Below are 20,869 nucleotides of genomic sequence, written 5' to 3'. Positions count from 1 at the left end.
TGCAGCTGGTTCAATCTTTTGGATGAGACTAGTTTCGTTACTTCTGGTTTTGGTAAAATAATGCAAATAGCTCCCTTAAACCTTATAACTAAAACATAACTGAAGCACATTTGCTTCAAGAACCCAACCCTCTTCTTCCACCAGCACATCAGCAAGCTGTTCCTGTAGAAACCTAGTGAAAAAAAGATGAGACCTTGCTCCTCTCTTCAGGTTTTGGGGGGCTGTTTTCACAGGTTGATGATAACTGTCTAGCTGCATTCTTTCTAAACTCTGGTGTGCGATGAGGATTATAAGACATACAAGACACACACCAGCAAGAGGCCAAAGACTTTTTCAGAAAACCAGTCACTGCCCAGAAAGGGAATAGGTAGGGCTTATAAACAGACACCAGCATGCACAGGCAGAAGGGAGGTAGTAATGTGTTCCTCAGAACACACGGGCCCAAAGCACTGCTAAATTAATGCACATGCAACCCAGAGCAGGGAGAGAAGGAAGTCTGTTGGGACTGTCAACTGGCTCAAACCCACCACTGCAGAACCCTGGCTCCTATTCTCAGCTTGCCAATGTACAAATGGGTGCAGCCAATTCCTGGAATCTGTTCCTTTGGTCTCATGTCTTGGAAGCAAATTGTGCCCTCTTCTGACAACCCTCATCAGATTTCAGCCTGTTTCAAGAGAGTGTTCAAAGCAAACTGTCCTTGTCACAGTAGCAACCAGGTTTACAAACCCAGCTGAGGGATGAAAGGCTGTAAATGTCAGACAGAACTTAAAAACAACAAAAACCCAAACCCATCAAGCATAACTTGATCCAAAATCCTCATCTATCTCACAGAAATTATAAAGACTTCAAACCATTAAACAATTAAGGGTTGTGAGGTTTGAGACAGGATGTACAAGTAGTACAGTAAAGGCAGGGAAGACAAAGGCTCTTTTCCAAGGCAACAAGACACAGTATAACACATCCTGGCCTGTTACTCAGGGAAGTGTCAGGCTTTGAGAAAGGAAATAAAGAGGGAAACTCTGTTCTTGCTGCTGTGGGAAAAAAGCAACAGAGCTTACAGAGGGCAAAGAGACTGGCTCAGTGTTAGCTGAGGAGGCAGTTGCTCCTGTAAATCAAACAGCAGTCTCTGATCTCTCTCAAAACTCTGAAAACTAGAGAAAACAATGGGTACTTCAGAATCTCAAGGTCAGCTGTCCCCAAGATAATCCCTCTTTCACAAAGAGATTTGCTACACATTAAGCAGTCCACCATAAAACAATCAATGAAAAGCTGATTTTTAGAATAATTTTATTTCTATAGCAGGAATACAAAGATGCTCAGAGGAATCAAGTTTTAAAATCCTGAGAACTGTATCAACCTGCATTCAGTGCTTAGCTGTATCATGTATTATTAGTGTAAACCAGATGTTCACAGTTCACTAGAAGATGAAAACTCTGAGGAATTTGGAACTCATATGCTGCTTTCTGTTGTTATTGAGAGCTCCTTTTTCAAAATACTTCAGATTGTAGTGCTTTCTTCCTTTAAATGTAGTGGGAATTTCCCCACTTACAGATATGTCTATTTGGTATAATCCCAACAGCAAAAATTAAAGAAATTTCATTTCAACAGAAGGCAGTACTTCTATTTCATAAACCGTTACCATTAAGAAGCATTATCACCTAGGAGGATAGTGTGGTTACACATTTAAGCGCTCCACTGACAAACAGTATGAATAGACTACTAAGTATTCTACATGTTACTACAAAGATCACAAATCCAAATCTCCCATAAATTCTCCATTCCCCACATCCCAAGTATGTTTGCATTGTTGAGGCATATTTTAATATGGCATAGTTTCACCTAAGTAAGGTACTACTGTTTGCATTGTTGTTGCAAATGGCTACAATATTCTTAAATGGGTACTGTCACCACAGTAAGTCCCATAAAAATAGGTATATTTCACATAAATTGTTAAATGTCTTAAATTTCCTATAACAGTAATCTTGAGTAGCATTTCTTTCAAACTACATGTAACTTGTATTACATATAACTTGTGAACATGTAAAGGCTCTTACATCATTATCAACCTTACAGCTGAGCTGCAATTGTTAACTGTATCATGTCCTGAAAACACTGGTACACAGTTCTACACAGCACTTCCGCATCAGTCTCTGGACAGGATTTCCAGGAAGAACAGTTAGTAATGATCCTATCAGTAAGAAAATAATGAAGTTACCACTTTTAGTTCTTATGGTCTAGGATAAAAGTCACACAAATGGCTCTGAAATGCGATACGGACATAAATCCTGAAGCAAACTGTCACATAAACATACTGTCTCAACATTCAAAGAGGACTCAGATACCCCATGTCTTCTGTAAGGAATATTGTTGATAGATCTTGAAACTAGACACTTTGATTTAAACACGTATTTCTACATACACTGCAAGAGAACTTTTCCACTTATATTTGAAAGACTGTGAATTATATTTCTACTATGCAACTAGTTCAAGGTTTAAAGTACTTTTTTTTTATTTACATAATAAAAGGTAGATCTTTATTTAGTTGTATTTCTCTTAACAGAGCCACTGATCAAAGTATAAGTGGTTTGCATTCTCAAATTGAATCAAATCTGCACATAATACATATATAGCTTCAGGAAGAAGTCATTCGAAAACATCCAAGCCACAAAATAGCAAGTTACCTCAACACCTTATAATCAAAGTAATTTATCAGATTTTATAAAGAAGCAATAATTTTTGTCCACCAGACCAATAAACCAAGGCTGGATGTTTCCAAATCCTACCAATTTTATGAGAAGTAAAGCCAAATGTTTTAGCTTCTCCTTGCTGCTCTGAGAGGTCTGGTTTGAGCCAAGAGATGTGTGTCACTGCCAAGAAGCAGGGACAGTGTGCTCACCTGTGCTCTAATAGGTCTCAGTCAATTGCTACTCTTTAAAACACACCTTTGCATGTTACATTTAATTGCCTCTAAAATTAAAGCTTATTTTAAAGTAACTTCACCCCTTTTGCTCCTCCCTTCTTTCACCTTCCCCACAGTTTTTCTGCTTATTGTCAGTATCTTGGTGCTCACTTCACCTTCACCATTCATCCTTCCTCCCACACATGTCTTCCCAGAATGTTAATGCCTCTGTTCTCATGTAGCTTGCTTCTCAACCTTTCCTGACACATTCAGCCATGTTTCTTCTGTTCTTTCTTTCCTCGTTCTCGTTGTTAGCTGCCTTTCCCTTTGTGACAGACACAGAACAATACCCAAAACAAAAATATATCTTTACCTGTCATCTCTGATGGAATAAAAAAAGCCATAGCCATGGTCTACCATAGGGAGTGCACATCCACTGAACCTCGTGTAGCCAGTCAGACTAGTCGAAAGAACAAAATTCCCACCTCCTCCGCTGTGAAACAGCACAAAAGCAGCACTTTAAGAGGTAAGTTCAAACAAAGTGAGTTTTACAAAAAAGTTACTTTTTCCTAGGGATCAAGAAATCAGCACATGTATAGCCAGTGCAACAAAGACCTCAGTATCAAAGCATACTCCCTGCAGGAAATGATTCCAAATTACCTAGCTGTGAAGGCATTATCCGTGTAAAGCTCTGGCACTGGAAGTCCTTGCTCCTGTGCTATGAGGAGGAGACCCAGAAGATGACGATCAAAGCCTGCCAAATAAATGCAAACACTGCATCATTAACAGCAGCATTTTTTGCTTTTCTGCTTCTTGTGGTCTGGGTAGTTCAAATACCATCTGAAGGACAGATAAGTAGCACAAAAACCACTTCCCAAATATCTGATCTAAGATGCTTTCATCATTTTCAGCTTGCAACACTGAGCCCAAATGCAAATGAACTAAGTAACATAAACCAAGCACAGTTCCTGTGGAAAACAAAAAACAAGAAAACTTCCATTTCAGCCAAGGATGAAGAGTTCCATGCAGCGGCGAAACTGGCCCAGTGGCAATTACATGGACAAGGTGAAAAGGCTTTTAGGGCCACAACTGCCTAGATAACTCACCAAGTAGGATGGAAAGAGTATGAAGGTTCATAGGATGGTTATTTCCCAGCTACTCTCTCATTCATAGAATAACTTACCACACTAACCCAGGCAGCCTAGAATTTCACAATTTCCCAATCTCTCCTCCACCTCTAAAGGCCACATTTCCCACTCTCCAGCCAAGCATGTATTTGATCAGAAAGGATACTGAAATAATGTTTAGCTGGGCAGAAAAAGTGCATTAATACTCAAAGAGAACTGCTATTTAGGCCACAAGGACTAGGTTTGCATTTCTCTCATGAAAACTAAAGTATAAAGTATTAATGGGTAGTTTTTACTCAGGTTGAAAACAAAGAGACAAAGAATATGTATTAGCGTACACCAGTATTCCCTTTCCACTCAGAAGAAAACATAAAACAGATTTTGATCCCAGAATACCTTTTCCACTCTCACAATCTTTCCTCATTTTATTGTGCTTTACAAATGCCTGATGCATCAGCTGCAGTCGTTGATAAGTCTGTAAAATAGGGGAGACAGGATTAAAAACCAAACAACTAAAAATCCAAAACTCAAAGAAAATAAAACCACAGCAGCAATCCAGGTGAGTAATACATCAGGAATCACAGATCAGCAAGCTTTTCCCTTTCACAGTTTCTAGCAATTTTAGATAGAAGAAAATGGAGAAACTTAAAAGGTACATTAGAACATCTCTCCAACTGTTTCTCCCAAAGCCAAGTTTCTTTGTCAGGAGAACTTGCTCATCTGTTTCCCGTGGCTGTGTTCTGTTACTCTGATCACTTTTGCACTGAACAATATCCTACAACTCACGCTCTTTCCCAAGCAAGCAGAAACAATTGCAAGTAACCATTGAGAACTAGAGTAATCAAACCCCAAAACTTTCTGAAATACCCCTTATTTAGAAGCACACTAGCTTTTAACTGGTGCAGTCACATTTATACCATTCACCATGCTCTGAACTAGTCAGGCAGTTGGACTAGATGATCACTGTAGGTCCCTTCCAACTGAAATATTCCGTTCTATTCGATCATTTTTTCCATGACAAAACCAAAAAGCAAAACAAAAAAACCCCAACTAATTAAGAAAATGTGATGCAAAATCAGAAAACAAAAAAGACCCTAACTAAAAAATACACAGATGACAACTGCATTCCCAAATTTTCTCTGATTGAAATATTACTTCCACAACAGTAGTTCTGTCCAACATGATGGGGTTTTTTTTTCAATTTTACATTGAAACTTACATAATAAAACCACAAAGAACAGAATAAAAATATTTATTTTAGGAAAAGAGGCCTGGCAAAACATCTCTAGACACCAAGACCTCAACTTCTATGATCCTGGATCTTATTAGCTCTTTAACTACTTAAGAAGCACCCTTTTACCCTTTTATTCATTACATGAGAAGCTGCTGCAGAGGATGTGAAACAAGGGTAGCAGCCACTCAATTTGGATTAAAATCAAGCTACTAAGGTCACAAGAATAAAAAGAAAAGTTGAGGCAGAAGGACTTTTTTTCCAAAGTACCTAACTTTAGGTATTTTCTAGTACCTTAAAGGTAGACTATTAAGCATCTTAACTTCAACACTACTGAACGCATTTAACACTGTCTTTAAGCCTCAAGAGTTCATTATAAGAAAAAAAATAGCAACAGGAAGATAACTGGAGATGTTAGTTAAAATTACAAAGATAAAAAGAAAAAGGCTACAGTTAGTGTTGGAAGTAACTCACAGGAGTGTGTAATTGGTTAAGACGATAACTGAAGTGCAGGGAGAAGAGAAGGCTGCGTGGAGACCTCATAGCAGCCTTCCAGTATCTGAAGGGGGCCTACAGGGATGCTGGGGAGGGACTATTCATTAGGGACTGTAGTGACAGGACAAGGGGTAACGGGTTGAAACTTAAACAGCAGAGGTTTAGACTGGATATAAGGAAGAAATTCTTTACTGTAAGGGTGGTGAGGTACTGGAATGGGTTGCCCAGGGAGGTTGTGAATGCTCCATCCCTGGCAGTGTTCAAGGCCAGGCTGGATGAAGCCTTGGGTGATATGGTTTAGTGTGAGGTGTCCCTGCCCATGGCAGGGGGTTGAAACTAGATGATTTTAAGGTCCTTTCCAACCCTAACTATTCTATGATTCTATGAAATAAAATGAATCTATATTTGCAATAGGAAAACAGTTTTGAATAATGGCCAGAAATTTGAGTTTTAAAGCTGCAGCACATGCCAAAAGAAGCCAGTGAAGATCAGGAAAATATGCTCTTGAAGACTATAATCACTGATCACACATACTGGCTGATGGCTGTATTCCTGTATGTTTCTTAGATGCACTGATAACACAGAACCTTTTAATTTGCTAGAAATATGGAGCTCTTTGTTCCAAAAAATTTTCTCCTTGCCTCATTTCTCAGGCTCTGAGAAATGTGCAGCGAACACAACAGAAAGAGCTTTAGTATGCTCTCTTTTGGCAAATAAAGCACAATATGCTTTGCCAGCCAAGCACCAGAGGGCAGTTGCTGGGAAAAGGTCACCAGTTCAGCTACTCAGAGACAAAATCTGGAATACATGCCTGCTGCCAGTAGGACACAAACAGATTTAAATTTGCTGTTATAGACTCAATGATTAGATTAACATTTCCTGATTTCACTTGAAAATTGAAACCACAGAACCACTCCACAGGCAGAGTACATTGGCTCCAAAGCAGTTACTTTTTGAGGTATGGAAAGAAAAAAAAAAGAAAAATCAGTGTGAATGTAACTCATGACACGTACATTCTTGCAACCAAAAGGTAAACAGGACAGAAAACCAAACCCACACATGACAGCTCACCTCAGCCACAAGGACCAGAGCCAGACTTCACGCAACCCAACATTTGAAAGCTGTCTCAGTAGAAAGAGGCCTACTCCCATTAATGAGACAACAGAAAAAGGTGTTTTAAGCAGCTCAAGTAACAGGCCTTCTAAATACATGATGATTAAAGGAGGATTTCAGTATTTACACTTTCAGAAGGATCCAGCATGGATTTGCACCATTCCACTGCTTCCACAGTACACGATCTTACGGTCTCTGTGCGACCATGATAGAAACGCCTAGTCATGGCGGTTTCATAACAGCAGCCTGGGCTAAGAAGAAAAATCAGGGAAGAACATCTCATTAACTTAACTATTTGCTCTCTCAAGGAATAAAAAAGCCCTGCCAAGTATCTCACACACCTAGATCAGTTACAAGTATCAGTAAGACACTAATTTTCTTTAAATTATGTGTCTGAAAAAGAGCCAAAAAGGAAGTCTACAAGCTTTTGTGAGCCAGACAACTGAAAAAGTGCCAGTGCTATAATTATACCTTGAGAAAGACTGTGCTGTCATGGCTGCTTTCTGCAGACTACAGATCTACCAGTCTCTAGCATAAAAACCCGATATTACGCAAGCTTCAGTTCCATTATTTATTTCCTTAAAGGAACCATCTACACCATCTAAACCCTCAAAAATTAAGAGACACACTTGAAATAAGCAGTGTGTTCCAGTGCTCAAGTCCTTCTCTGTTGCATGCTGACACCCATCCAGCTTTCACCTGGAGCATCCCCAGCCCTATGACAGTCTACTATTTAATATACAACTTACATGAAATTTGTGTGTTTAAAACAGACCTCACAAAGGCTACTTTAGTCAGACAATTAATCTATTTCAGTGTTCAGCAAACTGAGATCTACCAACCTTTCTTATGATGAGATACACATCTCCAGTGATTAAAAATGACATGACAAAACCTTTCTCTTTCGGAAGCAAGCAATACTTGCCAGGTTAGTTATGGCTTAGACAAGCTATAATCAGTGCTAGTTAGCAAAGAGAAATTTGGAAACACCAATGCCAGAAAGAACGCTGCCTTTTTCCCAGTAATACAAAACAAAATTACATACCCAAAAATGTAGCTCCAGGCATTTGGAGGGCCTCTATCTGTATCTCTGTTATACTGCCCCAAACTTCACATCTAATCTTGCTAAAGTGAGACACTGACATTTGTGAGGCTTTTTACAGGCATGGAAAACTAACCATTTTACTGATGTCTGTCACTTGCTGCACCTAAAGCTTTCTTCTCCACCTGAGCAACTATATGACATTAAAGAATCCCTACCCATTGTGCATTTGGTATTAGGCTAAATATTTACTTTGTACACTCCAAATTCATGTTTTCATGGGCTATCTTCTGCCCTCCATTCCACAACACGTACATACAAGATCCCTGTAGGCACAAGGACACAATTCTTCTGAAGCCAAGGGTACAAGCCCCATTGCAAAAACTAAGACTCTATGCAACTGTTACTTTAACAAAACCTCATTTCTTCTTTCTTATATCACTGTAGCAAATTACAAACTGGCATTGCAAGGGACTTTATCTCTAGATCCACACCTTTTCTCAAGAAACTAGTTTTTTATTCCACATCTGGGTAATTTTCTTACCGTCCATGGCATTTGTAATAAGCAAGCTGAATGGCAAGCTGTACAAATGTATCAGGATGAAGTTTCTGCTTTCTTATCAATACTTTGCCAAAGGATGTGAAGGCGTAAGTCACTAGCTGCACGTCAGACACCTGTCACACCAAAGGAGGAAAAGCCAGAGAAGTCAAGAAATAGCACAACTTGGTCTACTGCAAATAAAACACACTCAACATAAACCAACAACGCAACAAATTTAATCATGGCATTAAGTCCCCTGATTCATCAAGCATCATTAAGATGCAAATCCCTGTTCTCCAGCATAGAAAAAGATCAGCTAAAAATATGTAAATAGCATGGGATGAAAAAAATAAAAATCAGTGACAGTTTAGAAAAGCAGCAGGGAATTCCACCTTTTTGTAATAGAATTCTTTAGCATATCCGATTTCATTTATGATTTTCTGATCCACTGTGAATACAAGTTCCTCTGGCCATGGAATATCCCTCACTGTATCTGATCCCTGCAAGGACACAGACAGAAAGAAAACACGAAATGTTATCCATAAGAAAAGGCACAGTAGCTAATAAATTTGAAAGTCTAAAGAATAAATACCTTCCATTTTCCCTCATTTTCAAGAAAGTTCTTTTCGGTATAATGGGACATGGAAATTAAAGCCATGGCATCAAAAGGAGCATGCTAGAATCATATAAAAGAAGATAGCACATTATTTGCATAATTAGATTCCTTTTTTATCCAGCCCACTCTTTCCTGCAGACCAAAGCTTTAGAGCATAGTGTTGGACTTGTTTTTCTAGTTCTACAATGCATACAGAACTACTGAAAGTCCACCCACTGTTTCAACTGCTCTGCAGCCAGATAGGGAGGCATAATATACCACTGGCTGTGGAAAAGTAGATCTGGAGCAGATCTTCTGGCCCTTCTGGCCACTCAATAATGACTTTAAAAAAATCTGAGTTCAAAAACCAAAGCTGTTCAAATAGCTACATCATACAAAGAGTTAATTTAAAACCAGCTTATGCAATGTACTTTGTGCCTTAGAACTCCCTCACTGAGTACTTTTAGAAATAAGATTATGATTTCACATCTCATGTTCTTAATTCAAGTACGATGTAATACTAAATACTGTGAAAGCTTTTGGAAACTTGATAGACAAGATGCCTGGTAAACCAGGCTATACTAGAAGAACACATTAAGCATTTAAAATAATACTCTGAAAGGGAAAATTGAGTTAATAAATACTTGAAAGGCTCATAAGGGGGGCAAAAAAAATATTCAACTTACATCACAGAATGCACTACAGGTTCCATTGGAAAAGAATATGCAACTGTAGGATTTATCTCCCCAGCGTACAGTTGGATCACCTGTTAGCCCCATCTTGGTAACCTAAAGCAGAAGTTACACACTGTGGGTTTTAAAAATCATGGCATACACTGCCAACCTCTGTCAGCTAAACCAAGCCTACATTAACTAAGATCGCAAGACCTCCTAAGAGATATGAAACTTTCATCCAGTTGAAGATGAAACATGATAATAATGCTGTGTTTTTAAATTCAGGGTGATAACAAGTTGACAACTGTATTTCTGAGGACCCTGAAACATACAGGACTAAAACATAATGAACGCACATTTCAGACATTTCCAATGTCCTAAACATTCAAACTATTTAACTATTCCTACAGATCAATAAGAAGCATTATTTGCATATTTATCTCCTTCATTGTCTGTGTTCTGAAAGAGCAAGAAGTGCTACTGCTGCACATACACATAAGAAATTTTTATGTAAACACCACCAGATATGAATTACTAAAAATCCTTCGCTACCTCAGTGTAGTCTTCAGGCGTTGCATGGGGACTACAGTCATCAAGGCAAATGACAAACAAACTTCTCTGAATTTTTTCCAGATGAGTTAAGTTCTTTGGATCAAGATTAATCAAATATTCACGTAACTACAAAATGCAAGAAAACAAAGCTAAGTGAAATTATGCATTTCCAGTGATCACAATGTTTTTCTCAGGAATCAGCTGCTGAAATATTCCCACCTCTGCCCATTTTGTCCTTTCCCAGCTTGTTAAGGCTGCCAGTCCTGGTCCATCTGGTTCACTATGGCATGTTTTCTGTATATGTGTAAGTTGCCTTTAAGAAGATTTCAATAACTGAAGTTAGTAAAGAATACATAAAGGTAAAAGTAACACTTTTTAATCTCTCTTTTTTGCCAAACTGCAATTTTTGTTTCATGTTCACAAGCTAATGTGAATCTTCGGGGAGCACAAATCAGCTCCCTCAGACTCTACGAGCAGTTGAAGACTTGTTCTATTCTCAGTCATTAATGGTTACTGCAAATTGCAGCTACCAGCCCAGCAAAAACTTACATGTAAACAATCATTGTCCTAAAGTGTTATTATATACTTAATTTGAAACTAGATTTAAGACTTCAGCAGTACAGATAAAACTTTCCCAAGTTACAATACTGCAGCTTTACAGCTTTTGTAACAACTAGTCAGATACAAGGACAAAACTTCCACTCAGGATAAATCCTATATTTAAATCAGAACAGGAGCTACTGTACATCCTAGATGTAGACACTGAACTATGCAAGAATACTTCTCTTCCTACCCTTTCCCTGCATTTTCCCTTTGAAGGGCTATTAACAGCTAATTCTTAGCTTGCAAATTCAGTTTTTCACATGTTGTTCTTGGTGGCAAAGAAACTCCACAAACTACAAGTGCTTAACATGGCTTGTCCTTTGTTCTGGCACTCTTGTCCATTAGACTTCATTACTTATCAGCAGTTACACAGTTACCAAAAATATAAGACAGCCACAATGAGATATGAGGAGAAAAAACCCAAACAAAAAACCCCAAACAAATCCCAAAACAAAATAACCCAACACACAAAACCCCAAGCCAAAATCGATCATAAGAGACTCACGCTGAAACTGCTTCTGTACATGAATACAAAACCTTGTCTCCTCAACTGCACTGACAATTTGAAAAGCCAGCACCTCCATATGCTGCTGGGAGGTAGAGGACAGCATAGAAAAGCTTTAAACATTGCCAGCTGAATTAATACTGAAATTTAGCATTTAAGGAATCAAATTCTTTCCCTCTGTTCCTTTGCAACAGCTCAGGAATAGGACAAGAGCCACAACCATGGCTGGTTGTCCCAGGTCTGGTGCAAAGACAATAAATGTAAGTGAAATGCTGCTGTACTGCTGTGTAGCTAGCAGGAAGTCGGTGTATACTATGATTTTGGACTCTGCTACTCACCAACAGGAACACCAGCCCCTCTATTCTACAGAAAATTGGCTTCACATGTATCAGATTTTAATCAATATGATAGTGGCACTTCCTGTTTAATAATGCAATAAAGCAACAAGACAGTTATCACTGTGAATTGGTCCTCAAAGGAACGATGTTACTTACAATCCTAAGAACTCTATGTCAAGAAACTTCACGTATAGGTGATGTTTCCTGCTGAACTATCTCAATTCAGACTTTCTGCATGATGTTCTATGAGTGTATGACAACAGCACATAACCATCATGGCTCATGGCAAGAAGCTGCCATCCACACAACAAAAAGTTACTCAAATCTGAACCCTCAGTTAGAGGAGAAGCTATAGCCTCTCTCACACCTAATTCTTTGGGGCAAAAGGAATAGAAAGACTCTCTTTATAGGATAGCTCATTTGAAACAAGGTAGTTTGAAAACCTGGAAAGTTCTGGAGGTGTCAGCATATTGCCTTCATGTAAAGCATCAAATGCAAACACTCGACCTCGACACAGGACTACTAAGTGAGATGGGCATTCACCTTCAGTCTCTGAAATGAAACAAAAAACAAAACATGAAAACCCACCTGCAGGGATAAAGTGAGAGGCAGGAAAAACAAGCAAGTCCTGCAGACCCACTTTTTTTTTTAATTCAAAATGAGGCACACCTCATACAGTGAAAAACAGTAAAGAAGAAGAAAATGGTAACTTCAGAAGTTCAACTGCAGATCTGAAGACATTTTTAAAACCATCTGAGAAAATATACAGAAAACAACTTTCACTGTTATTAACTACTTCAAGTCACTGTCATTACCTAGCAGCAAGTGTCATTTATTTCTGTATCTCGTAGGCAGGAATGCTCTCTGCCAATATGAGTGCTGCTTGATGACAGCTGTTGTAGTAACATTGCTCTCCTGCGTGAGTTTTGTTTATGTGTTTTTTAAAATGGGTGAATATAATGAAGCAAGCCTGATGCTGAGACACTTTGCAAATGATTGGGTCCTTCAGTTGTCAGTGCTTAAGCAATCAATTTCAGTTATCTTGAGCAACCACCTCAAGATCCAAGGTGCACTATCACGTCAATCAGATCTGGTGGGCACATGCAAATCTATAAAAAGGGAACACTGACACATCAATTTGGCCACCATACAGAAACACAGACAGCACTGGCCCATACCAGCCAAGTACGTTTGCATACCATCACCGTTTATCTGGAAACAAGACTAAAGTTGGAAATGATTCTGACAAAGTCCAGATACTGTAACCCCCAAGAAATGTGGCTACATTTTCTCAAATTGAGCCACTGTGGTACAGCTCTTCCAGTCCCGGAGTCTGCCCTGGGAAAAAAAAAAACCCAAACCAAAGAAATATATGCTACTTTACCCACAAGTATGTAACTGAATGGGCATCCACAAAAGTCTTAATCTATAAAGCTTTTACACATTTCTTTATGGTCCTACTGTCTAAACAGATACCACAATTCAATAGATACTGGATTAAAGACATTCTAGAGTGAGGATTTGTCATTTCACACAAACCTTATCATCATAGGTCATTAAATTAATTTCTAACATAAACCAGAAGGGGATGACATCAAATTTAGTGACTTTTGGTAAGCATCCTCCTAACCTGAGCTCTCTGAAGCAAGAGACAGAATTAAGTTTGAAACTTAACATAGCTGAATTAAATGCCTGAGATCACTACAGTTGGCAGAGATCTACCAAATACACTTAACATCTAATGACCTCTCCATGTGCTCTTGTTAAGGCATCTACTGCAGGCTGAACCAAATAGCTCTCCAGGTTCCACTGATCAGGCTCTCTTGGCTTTTAGTGTGGTCTCTGACTCCAGCTGATGCTACCTGTCAATAGGTGCTCTATTCTGCAATCTGTATGCTACTTCAAGTGTTTAGACCTTATCACCTCCCTCCACAGCAAAGGAAAAACGGGATCCCTCTCTAGATGGCAATTCCTTCTGTCTGTGTTAAGACACACACATACCTTAATGACCCAGAAAAGGCATGAGTGACATAAATGATATCTCCACAGGATAACAGCTTTGTGTATTAAGTGTGATCATAACAGAACAAACTGAATTTCCACCACTTTAATGTTTCTTTTATGTTTTGGTATTTAAACTTTGCATTTTTTTTTCTCATCATATCCTGTGGTATGGAGATTTCCTTTCAAATTTTCTAATGGAACAAGGCAATACCTCTTCCTTCTTGAATTCCTGAGTCTTATAGGAATTTAAATCCCTGTGCTTATCTAGAGTGACAATGCTGAACAACTCCAGATGCATTAGACTGTGTGTGGGAGAGGTCTTATGATTTAGTTAGCTGTTTACCAATACTACAGTACTTGTTAGTGGAGGATGAATAATAACAGTAGACTCTAGCTCTTGATCCTACACCCCAGAAAACCTGGAGTTTAAGAGAATGACTTCAAGAAGCACTAAAGAGTACTTTCAAGACTGAAAATAGAAGAAGCTGACCAAGTCAACAAACATCACAATGACAGAAAATAAGCATTATCCCAACAGGAAGTACAAAAGCATACTCAAGAAATGCATTCTGTGGAAAAAGATGCAACTAGCAATGATGCTGAAGTTCTGTCCATATAATACAAGGAACCCATGGAATTTGCCTTTTTTCAATTCTTAATGCCGGCTTAATTATTATAGGTGTCAGGCTGGTAACATACAATTTGAAGCAGACTTTTCTTTTAATCTGTTGTATAAGGACTAAATATTGGACTAAAAAGGACATTCACAGATTGCACATTTTCTTCGCTTCCTTATATCAGCACTCATGAATATCTCACTTACATGTTAGGAAGTGAGTATTTTATGGTTAAAATGACCACTCCATTAGTCTATTAATACAAAAGCATTTGTTTACCAGTTTTAAAACAATGGCTGATTGAGTCCCTGGTAACTCCAGGAATTTTGCAAGTGCAGAAGAGCATTCGGAATTGGCTCATGTCCAGAACCTCATCTAAAGATCTCTCGACAGGCACCTTCTCTCTGTAGTAAACAAACCAACCAAAATTAAACAAGAAAGATTATGCAAGTAAACCAAGGCAAGCCAACCCCATCTTTTACTTCAAAACATGAACATAAACGCATTTTTGCAACTAAAGCACACATAGATCATTAGCATTCTAATAATTATTGTTTCTTAAGGTCTTACGTTCGCAACAGCTCCCAGAATTTCAGGATGTTCCATGTATATACACATGCTCTTTCTATCTGAGTGCCCTCTTTTGGTGGCCAGCAGTGTTCAATATAGGGACAAGGGCCTCCCATATTACAGTGTATTTGCGTTGATATGCGAAGGTCAAGATAAGCCACATTCAGCCACCAATCCTCCAGCTGAAAAGTGAAAAATGTCTCGCATCAGAATTAAGTGTTAGTCATTAATTCTTTCATAATCACCTCATTATTCAACTGTGTGCTTTTTTAACTTTTTTTTTTATTTTTCAATAGTAGTTTCTATAAAATAGAAGGGAGGACAGTGGTTCAAAAATAACTGCTGAGGGTAACAACATATCTAGCTGCTCTATTTTCAAGCTTAAAATAAAATTAAGTATGGCTTTAGATTAATAAACTGTATGTTATGATAAAGAGTTCTTGCCCAATACTTATCACCTTAAACTCTTGTAGATGTCAGCTGTGGCTGATATTCACATCAGAGAGATTACTCTATGAAGAGCAGAACAAAAGGGGATTTGTGTTGAAAGAGGATTTGGGACAGATAATTCCTAATGTATTTTTAATATCTTCATCTGTAAACCCCCACTCTGGACTGTGTCATGTTAAGATTTACAAAGTTCCCATGAATACCAATTCATGAATTGGCAACATCCCCCCCTTGTATCCCTTTCTTTGTTGAAAGACAACTTCAAAAATGCTACCATGTAGCTTTCTTCGGGAAAGACATGGATAGAGACCAAACTCCAAATTCCATTTTCTTTTTTCTGGGTGGGGAGGCACGGGTAGAGGGAGGAGGGATGGAAGTGACAGAATGAGACTGACAGACAGAGCATTCAAAAACTGGCAGGTAACTTAACATTCCAGTTAGTGAGTTCTCTTAGCCACTCAACCTTGGGAAAAACAAATCACACATATGAGTGAATGTGTTCATATCCATAGGCAAAGTGGCAGATATAAGGAAAAACCTAAGATTATAAAAAAAAAAGCTAAATAACTCTAAATGATATTCTGAACAACCAACTTTCCAAAGCTGAATTATGATTTCCTACTTATCCAAATACATACCCAATTCCTTCTTGTTTTAGCTCTTTCCAGTAATTTCTCATGCAACTCTTTCCCAATCCCATTTTTAAATTTTTTAACTATATTCTCAGTTCTTTGATATTCTTCTTCATTAAGAAATGGCTTCACTGTAGGAAGGAAATGTTTTTATTTTAAAGACATGTTGTGGTTTAAGCTGCATTTATGATGAGATCAATTCCAAAATTCAGATGTTACAGAATGGATAAAAATACTCAAAATTTATTTTTCTGAAACAAGTATTTGAAGGAAGAAAACCCTTTCAAATATCTGCAAATAGATCAGTGTCTTCTAATGAAACAAATACATATTTTAGAATAAATACATATGTTAGCAGATGAAAGCAATTGCTGAAAACCTATTTAAGCTTGCCCCCATTGCCCCTTGCTCTATCACTGCAGTCCCTGATGAAGAGAAACCTTGTAGGTCCACTTTCAGACACTGGAAGGTTGCTTAGATAATTTACATGATTCTATGACTACAGAGCCTCTTTTCCATTTAACAACTATGTGATCAGCAGCACTATTAGGAAGGAGCAGACCTCAGCCCTTTTCTCACTAGAGTTCGGTGAAACTTCTGCCTTGCCACTTTCTCCACTTTCCTCCACAGACCTTGCCTTCCTTTCTGCACAGGAGATCAGCTCCATGAACAGGAAGCATCCCAGGAAAGACACCTTCAGTTGCATAGTTAAGGAACCCTCTCGAAAGCTAGAACTTTGGGTTTTCATACTCTCTGGTCAAGTCCAGGCTTCCAAGTCTTAACCTCTGGGGTGAGCTGAAAGGCTAAGTAACTTGGTTATGGCCACTTCTCTGCTCAAGGCCTACCTTTAAAACAAGGTTAGTCATACTGAATCCAATGCAGAGATAGCTATTGTAAGACCCTAAACAAGGCGCCTTCTGAAGCATACTCTGTCCAGCTTTTCCAGTTGATTGGCTTTAAACGGACAGTTTAAAGGTATACTTTAAAGCAGTATACCTGCTTTACCAACAGGTATACTAACTAATGTTAAGTGCCTGAGGTGCTCATTCCATCAGTGAAAAGACAGCAGTTTCCAAGGAATGATTCATAGCATCTATGAAGGGTCATTTGGAAGTTCTGAACTGTTCTTCAGAAGCATCTCCTTTCCTCCGCTCATCTTCACAGATTAAACACATTACAAGCTTAAGCAATGAGAATCACAGAGTAGCATCTAGAACTGTGCATGTTCTGGCTATAAGTGATTTGTACAAGGGAAGATGAGGCAGAACAACAAATACCAGACTAACTTTCCTCTGACCTCCAGCAAGACTAAAGGAGATCAACACTGAAGTTATAGAATGACTTGTGTACAAGGAAGTAACTCGGGTAAAAAAAGGACATGTGATAAGGTATTTATGAAAACACAGTTCATAATCAGAAAACAAATTCACTATTAGGCTTTATCACTCCATGAGAGAGTTATTTTTTTTAACTTGGAGAGTGAGGATTTACAAAACTAAGTTATAAACAGAAATTCTGTTATTTCAGGTTCACTTCTGCAGCACAATTTTAGTTAATCTGCATTACAATGGAAAGAAAACATTTTTTGACATGCATACATATACAGCATTTTTTCTTCTAAAACCACCATTTCAACATATTACATCAAAAAGCAGTGATGTAAGGAACACCAAACAAAACCTATCACCATCTACTGGGCCATTTCAATTACACTCAGAAAAATGAAAAAGGGAACTCAAGAGTGAACTTAGCTTCTACTTTGAGAAAGGGAAATTTTGCTGCAATATATTTCTGCTAAGGAAAGAACTCTGGGTCTTACTCTGTCAGCATTACAGGTAAGATATGAAGAACATGTTCCAAAAAAAAAGCTCAGTGTCACCAGATTTTGAAGACTATTAAAGAAACATGGGAAAGTAAAGGTAATATATCTTTGTCAATCCCACTATATCAAAGCCTGATAAGATATTAAGGACTAACCAGTCACGTTTGCTTTATAAACAAAGTTAGACACATGTGCATTGATACTGTTTTCAAAACTTTAACATTTAGACAGCAAACATTTTAGAGCAGAAATTATCCATGATAAATTATCCTAAACGGCCCACCACTGCCTCTTCCTACGACTGTATAGTTAATAGTACTGGTGAGAAATAAGAACATGTAAGTATAAAAAAAATTTAAATAATTGTTTGGGGTTTTTTACAGAGATCCTGGGCAAACACAGTCACAGACAAGCAAAACAGTTATTATGCAAAACATAATTATCAGATGGATAAATATCTCTTATTACACCTGCTGATAGAGATGGGGGGAAAAAACCCACACCAAAATGCAAAACCCTAAAAAAAACCACAAACCATCAAAACAAAAAATTAACTTTCCTAGATATCCAATTGCCTTGAAGAAAGGGAAATAGGGATTAAATGGCAACTCTTACTCAGGTTGCTCCGGACACTTCATTTCCCATTTTGAACTTGAAAAAGACCTTTTGCACTTAAAACCTGCCCGAATTCCCCACCCCAATTACATCAGTTGATACAATCTGCCACTGCAGATCACAAACACCTTCAGATTAGGCTGGTTATAACAGCCCACAGCACGCTGCTATTACAATATTAAGTCATTACCTGCATCAAGGTATTTACTTAAAGAGTCATCAAGAGGAGGTACTGGCAGGGAAGGCAGAAAATCTTGGTACTGAAATGTTCGCTCCTCAGTGGATGCAAGGACTTGCTTCTGCATGATGCAGATCTGCAGCACGACATCAACAGACCATTAAGGAATCCTGAATGAGAGGATGTATCTCCCCACAGTCTCCCCATGCCCCCTAGTCATTTCCACGGTGAAAAACGCGTATCGAGGAGGCGTCCCTTGACAGAACCAGCATCGAAGGGTTCTTGCTGGCCTTAAGTCACAAGAGGCATACACAACACAGGGGAAAACTATGACTACTGATGCTTTGTCCGCTCTGTCGCGATTAACAAACTCAAGGCCTGTCACTTTCTTTCCCGACCAGAAGCCAGCCTGCCCTGGAACATCCACCAACCACGATCGGTGGCTAACTGGCGAAGGCGGAATCACCCGCACCGCGGCCGCCATCACGCAATCCGCCAGTCCCCGCACACCCACCTCTCCTACCCCAGCGATCCCCGCCCGGGGAGGGCCGGGACCGAACAGGGCCGGGGCCGCCACCGCTCCCCAGAGTTGCTTACCAGGGCCCACACCGCGCAGCTGCCCTAGAGAGGCCGAGGGGGACAGAAGTAAGGAGGCAACCGAGCAACCGCACGGCCCAGTGCCCCACCGCCGCGCACCCCCGATGAAAGAGACCGACGGAGATCACTGTTCGCCCCGCGGAGCGCCGCTTACCTTAACCCGAACAGACCCAGGACAGCTTCAGCCAGCTCTGCCTACCTGCCTTCACCTCTGCCCCGATTACATAGGAAGCCTGAACGCCGGCTGGGCGGGGCGGCCGCGGGCAGGGAGGCAGCGGCCGGAGCAGCAGTGGCTCTGCGGACTCAGGGGCGGGAGCGTGAAACGCTTTCACCGCCCCCTGCGCTCCGGATGGGCCGTCGGTGGTGTGCTGGGGTATGAGTAAGGGCCGCTTGTGTTCCTTGAGGGCTGTGCCGGGAGCCCCGCCGGCAGCCCGAGCCCCGCTGCGAGCCCCCTCTGGCCAAGCGGGGGCCGCTCCTGGCTCAGGGGTAAGAAGCCCGACTGCTCTGCGGGTGGGGAAGAGATCAGGAGTCTGCAAGGACTCCCGTTTCTGTGGAGCAGGTCTGGGCTACACCGTGGGTTTCTGTGCTACCTGTTAGGATGAGGTGTGGGATTGAGGCTGGTGGGGTGTGATCTGCAGCTCTGCGGGAGTGGCAGTAAGCACAAACCACCAGCAGTGAGACTGCGATCTGGAGCGTTCCTCACATCCTGGAGCAAACACTTCACCAGGTGGTGAAGCACTGCTTGAACTGAGAAGGACACAAGACCTGCTCAGTCTCACTTGCCGTGGTTAATGTTAAAAAGATTAAAAGGTCTCTAACTGCAGAAATACCCGCCAGTACTGTACTTTAACGCACTGAAGGAGTCTCTGCCACCTGCATGTGTACGTGGTGATGTCTGATGGAGACCTGTGGCTCAGCCCAGAGATTTCCCCCTCTCCTACTGTTGCTGAGAGACCTGGCTGCTCTGGATTGCTCCCAAATCCTGGGGAGATGATGACTAAAGACTGGCAGCTCAGATAGGTCTTGAAGTAGTAACAGAAGCACTTTGATGTGACAGTGTGACATGCACTGCCCTGGTGGCTATCTGCATCACCAAGAATCTCTACATAAAATAGAAGGTTTGGACCAGGCCCAAGGATGTGGCCTGGTGCCTGCTGTCACTGCCTCCAGTCAGAGACACGGGACCTACAGAAATCCTGTATAATCCTGACCCTACTGCTCACTTCCATCCCTATAAGGCTTCAGACATCTTTGCTACTACTTTGCTACTGTATGAGGACTGCAGCTTCCTGCTGTTCCCCGTTCCCTTGTCAGAATGGTTGACTTAACATCCCTGTGGTCCTCCTTTTCATCAAAGGTTCCTGTCACACATTGTTTTTTAATACTGTTTGCTTGATCCATCTCACTCATTTCCAGTAGGTCCAAAGGCAGCTTAGAGAGTAAAATCAAAGGCAATCACGTCTTCATCTAAAAATCTAATTAGTAGCCTGTGCAAAAGAACAAAGGTATAACACAATTCTTTGTTGGTGTGGTTTAATGAGGAGTTTGTAGTGATAGTTGCTATTTCTTAGTGAATTTAAGATTTAGTTCAGGTTTCAGTTCATAACTGTAAGTTTAGTTTTGAATGAGTGTAGCAAAGTCAGCATGTGATAGACCAAAACTGCAACCC

At 40.0% G+C, this 20,869-nt stretch overlaps 1 protein-coding gene across 1 annotated transcript; it reads right to left on the bottom strand.

The window, feature by feature from the left end:
• Positions 1-1,270: 1,270 nt before the first annotated feature.
• CROT (carnitine O-octanoyltransferase) lies at positions 1,271-19,492 on the bottom strand. Its single transcript, XM_005152947.3, has 17 exons — positions 19,355-19,492; positions 18,616-18,739; positions 15,995-16,119; positions 14,907-15,088; positions 14,616-14,740; positions 12,159-12,267; positions 10,489-10,582; positions 10,270-10,395; positions 9,730-9,831; positions 9,041-9,124; positions 8,841-8,948; positions 8,452-8,582; positions 6,993-7,116; positions 4,423-4,501; positions 3,560-3,653; positions 3,273-3,392; positions 1,271-2,188 (listed from the first exon to the last, which is right to left on the bottom strand). Exons 2-17 carry the CDS (start codon positions 18,728-18,730, stop codon positions 2,068-2,070), a joined length of 1,839 nt encoding a protein of 612 aa, XP_005153004.2. The 5' UTR covers positions 18,731-18,739; positions 19,355-19,492; the 3' UTR covers positions 1,271-2,067.
• Positions 19,493-20,869: the final 1,377 nt, after the last annotated feature.

Source organism: Melopsittacus undulatus, chromosome 1 (genome assembly GCF_012275295.1).
Source record: "Melopsittacus undulatus isolate bMelUnd1 chromosome 1, bMelUnd1.mat.Z, whole genome shotgun sequence".
Taxonomy (NCBI): domain Eukaryota; kingdom Metazoa; phylum Chordata; class Aves; order Psittaciformes; family Psittaculidae; genus Melopsittacus; species Melopsittacus undulatus.
The sequence above is the reverse complement of the archived record's forward strand: the minus strand, read 5'-3'. Positions and strand labels throughout refer to the sequence as shown.